Source organism: Mesoplodon densirostris, chromosome 1, assembly GCF_025265405.1.
Source record: "Mesoplodon densirostris isolate mMesDen1 chromosome 1, mMesDen1 primary haplotype, whole genome shotgun sequence".
Taxonomy (NCBI): Eukaryota; Metazoa; Chordata; class Mammalia; order Artiodactyla; family Ziphiidae; genus Mesoplodon; species Mesoplodon densirostris.
In genome coordinates, this window is record NC_082661.1 from 88,343,822 (window position 1) to 88,348,130 (window position 4,309).

General features: G+C 39.1%; 1 protein-coding gene across 1 annotated transcript; it reads right to left on the reverse strand.

The window, feature by feature from the left end:
• Positions 1 to 299: 299 nt before the first annotated feature.
• Positions 300 to 3,631, reverse strand: LOC132488322 (centrin-4-like). Its single transcript, XM_060096349.1, is given in 7 exon segments — positions 300 to 826; positions 1,028 to 1,165; positions 1,776 to 1,852; positions 1,855 to 1,903; positions 2,299 to 2,392; positions 2,394 to 2,440; positions 3,527 to 3,631. Coding segments are annotated over 7 exon segments (600 nt in total). The 3' UTR covers positions 300 to 736.
• Between the last annotated feature and the right edge of the window lie 678 nt (positions 3,632 to 4,309).

Here is a 4,309-nt window from a genome sequence, read left to right on the forward strand (position 1 = left end):
AATGAGGAGTAAGGTTGTAAGATTTAGAATCCATATTTTATCAGCTATGGGCAAATTAGCAATTTTAAAATTTAAATTCTCTGAACTTTAGTTTTCTCATATGTAGTAAGATGGAGCTAATACTACTGCTTCTAAATAGTAACTGAGATAATATATGTAAAACCCCTAGCACCTGTCCTAGGACACAGGTATTAAATAAATGCTAACTTATTGGGTCAAACGTATGGGGAAATCTGGATGATATAAGTGCTGCTTTGAATTTCTTTATAAGAAGAAAATTAGCAAATAATGAAGTTGCCAGATAGTTTTATTTAAGGCTTTACGTATCTGAATAATTGGTTATAAAGCAAATGGTCATCATTTTTAGAGTTGTACAAAAGGAAAGTAACAGGGAAAGTAATGGCTTGCTTGTCAAATTCATTTGATGTGGGGCTGATTTCCTTAAATTAAAAAAAAAATCTAAGTCTTTGGACCCTGGGGCTCTAAAACTAGCACTTGGAATTAATACTGTTCTCAGATTCATGGTTCAAGGAAGTTACTACATTTCCTTTGTTTCTTGATGCTACAGATTTAACAACATATTGGTAGAAACATGTAACTTCTCACATGGACTAGATATCAAAAGACCAGTTTGTGTACATAAACTAAACACTGAAAATGAATACATACAGATATTATGGAACTTATAACAAATACAAACTTGTTAACAACTTTCCAGAAGGAACAAAAAACAGTATTAATAAAGAGTGGTCTTTTGCATCATTCTCAAAAATTCTTCCTCATTTATTTCTCCAGCCCCATCATGATCAGCTTCGTCAAGCACTTCCTGTAAAATGAAATGTAAATAGGATATGTGAAATCTATTAAAAAGGAATAATGATATAAATGAACATTCAAATACATACTCAAAACCAAATTTTATTTTAAATGTATTTATTAATACAACTAAAGAATATAAATTATAATAAATTATAATTGTATATAAGTTATATGTGAAATTATAATTATACAAATAAGTAAAATTTACCTGAAGTTCATCATCTGTCAAATTTTCCCCTAGTTCCTTAGCAACCCTCTTGATATTGTTTAGTGATATACTTCCTGTATTATCATCATCAAATAATTTGAAAGCCTTCAATATTTCTTCTTTTTCATTTTTTTCACTCTTAAAAACAGAAACAACTAAATGTCATTAGTCTTTCATTTATTTATTTGATCAGTCTGGATGTATAGGTCTTTGAGGTCTAGAACAGCAGCAGGTAGCTGAGCTCTATTTACTGCTCTGACTTTTAACAATTATTCCAATGCATTCACATCTGCCCTCAAGGTATTGAAACTCAGGGTTTATTTAAGTGGAAGAGCCACAGGGTGACAAAGAGAATCTATCTTGTATTAACCTCAGTAACTGAGATCCATTTCAGAAATGTAAAAGCTCCAAGAGAACAGGGAGGTTGTCTCATTCAATGCTCGCTAGGATAGTGCCTGACAAAAACAGGCACTCAATAAATTGTTTGCTGATTTCAAGGCTTAAAAATGCTGGCCCCGTTCTCTCTATGCAGCCATATATCCTTATTATTTCCTAACAAAAAACCTCTTCTCCACACTGGACAGTCTTCATTACTACCCTGAAAACATCTTTAATCTTGTTATTCCTATCTATCTAAATCCTACCCATCTTTAAAGACCTAGTTCCAATTCTTCCTCTGACTGCTTCAGCCAAAAATTGTAGAAGGCTACTGCTTGTATTTCATTGAAAAACAAAATCACTACTATACCATTTTTACACTTATTATGGCCAAAAAATCTTCAAAACGAATGGTGCCAATTCCTTCTTTGTCAATTTCAGCTATCTTTTTTTAATTTCTTCTTTCTTTGGTTCAAATCCTAAGGCCCACATTGCAAGCTGAAATAGAAAGCAAATAAATTATAATAGGCCACAATCTCATTCCTAGCTCTTAAACTACCTATTAATTACTAGGTTCTCTCTTTTTCACTATGGACTAGGCTTAAACATAGGAAGTCAGGTCAGCAGGCTTAGGTTCCAATCCTACCGTGCCATAGGATGTCACTGTCGCACGATGGGCTTTGGCCTACTCATTCATAAAACAAGAATAAAATGCTTAACAAGATACTGTTTTGTTAATGCAGGCCAGGCATGTACACTGCAGGGGTAGGTGTCTGCACTGAAGAGATTTTATATCAAGCTTTCAGAAGGCTACTGTTAAAGAAAGATTTAAAGATTGCAACAAACCAATGATAGTTTTTCAAATGTTTTGGAATTGTAAGTAATTTCAGAACCTTCAATTCTTTCACATCTCTGGTTTCAGACCCATCAACATTGAATAAATCAAAGCCCTCTTTAATTTCTTGCTTTTGGGTTTCATTCAATTTCTGCTGATCTTTTCTTCCATTGGCCTGAACTTGTGTGGCAGTTGGATGCCTGTAATAAATACACATGTGGGTAAAAGATAAACTGTGTAACTGGAAAAAGTACCAGAAGAAGAAGAGTTAGTGATGAACTAATTAAACATAATAAACATATTCAAGTATCCTATTCCCTACCATATAATGAACTTCAAGAATTTCCCCCTTTCCCTTTGCTAACATTTGTGATTTTAGTTATTCATATCTTGCTGGAAAGCCTGGTTCTTTTTACACCTTAGGTTTTTCCTTCAAATTAATGACTTTTGATACGGAAAAGAGGCAAAGAAGACATGCTAGAATAGTAGATGTTATGTCAGAAAACAATTGGCCTTACTTGGTATATCTTTTTTTATTTTATTTTATTTTTGGTTGCATTGGATCTTTGTTGCTGAGTGCAGGCTTTCTCTAGTTGTAGTGAGCGGGGGCTACTCTTTGTTGTGGTGCGTGGGCTTCTCATTGCAGTGGCTTCTCTTGCTGTGGAGCACGGGCTCTAGGCATGGGGGCTTCAGTAGTTGTGGCACGTGGGCTCAGTAGTTGTGGCTCGCAGGCTCTAGAGCGCAGGCTCAGTAGTTGTGGCACACAGGCTTATTTGCTCCGCGGCATGTGGGGTCTTCCCTGAGCAGGGCTCGAACGTGTGTCCCCTGCATTGGCAGGCAGATTCTTAACCACTGCGCCACCAGGGAAGTCCCTTATTTGGTATATCTGAACAGTAGTGTTTAAGGCATATTTACTTTCATCTCTGCCTGTATGTCTCATAATAAAATTTATTTTGTGAGACATGGTTGATTGGAACATCATTTCCTTTCCCACCTTCTCACATACTTTTCTATGTTGCAGAGACTGAGAAATGAAAAAATATATTTTCCAGGTGAAAGATTACTCCAGGGACCTGGAGAAGAATAAATGTTGGACCAATTATCAGTATCTGGGGAAGATGGAGGTCATCTTCCTGCTACTTGCCATTTTCTGCTGGCAAGCAAAGTCCCAGAGTTACTCCTGAGATTCTTCTGCAGCCTCATTTCAGTATCTTGTCTCCAGCTCTGGGTTAAGAAGCAGTGGTGGCAGAGACTCCACGTCCCGTGTATCTAGACGCCAGCTTCACATATCTTAAGACTGGTTGTGGCAGCATCAGATTCTTGATCCCTAGACTGCAGATACACTTGACTTCAACAGTTCCAGTGGCAGAGTTCGTAGCTCCCCCGGCCATTTTTTTCAGAGTTCTGGATGTCTTTCCTAGAGGCCCAGGCCCTCCAACGGTTTTAAAGCATCTTATTCTCTGTATTCAATTCATTTCTGGCTAGAGAGCGGTTTCTGTCTCCAACACCGTTGGTAGTAGCGGTTACTGGGGTTGAGGAAGGGAAAAAATGAACTGGAGAACTGCTCTTCTGTCTCTAGAGTTACGGACAGTGCGCTTCTATTCGGCGACGAAGGGAGGGGTTACTAATGACAGTCGAGGATCATGAAAGGAGGCGAATAATACATTTCATAAACTAAATTCCTTCCTTGTTCCGGGGAGAAACTTCAGCCACAGCCCAGCCCCAGTAAGTGGTTGCAGCTTCGCACTCACCATGTCCCCGACCGGCGCCCTCAACTGGGACCTGCGGGCTTCACCGCCCTCAGCACAGCCCGACTGTAGTCTTCACAGCCTGCTAGCCGTTGCTAAGGCCGCTCTCGCCGACCTCTCTGCGGCCCCGCCCATACAGGCTTGCCCCCCCCCACTGATTGACAGTCATGCCACCCAATGGGCAGGAAAGAAGGCCCTTGAGGCCATCCCCCTCTCTCTATTCTCTACCAATAGCGTAACGCTATGCCTTTCCCAGGCTACCTTTAAGCGGAACTTTCCGTTGGGTTTCTTAGCAACCAGGACTATCCGTTAGCCCAGCTG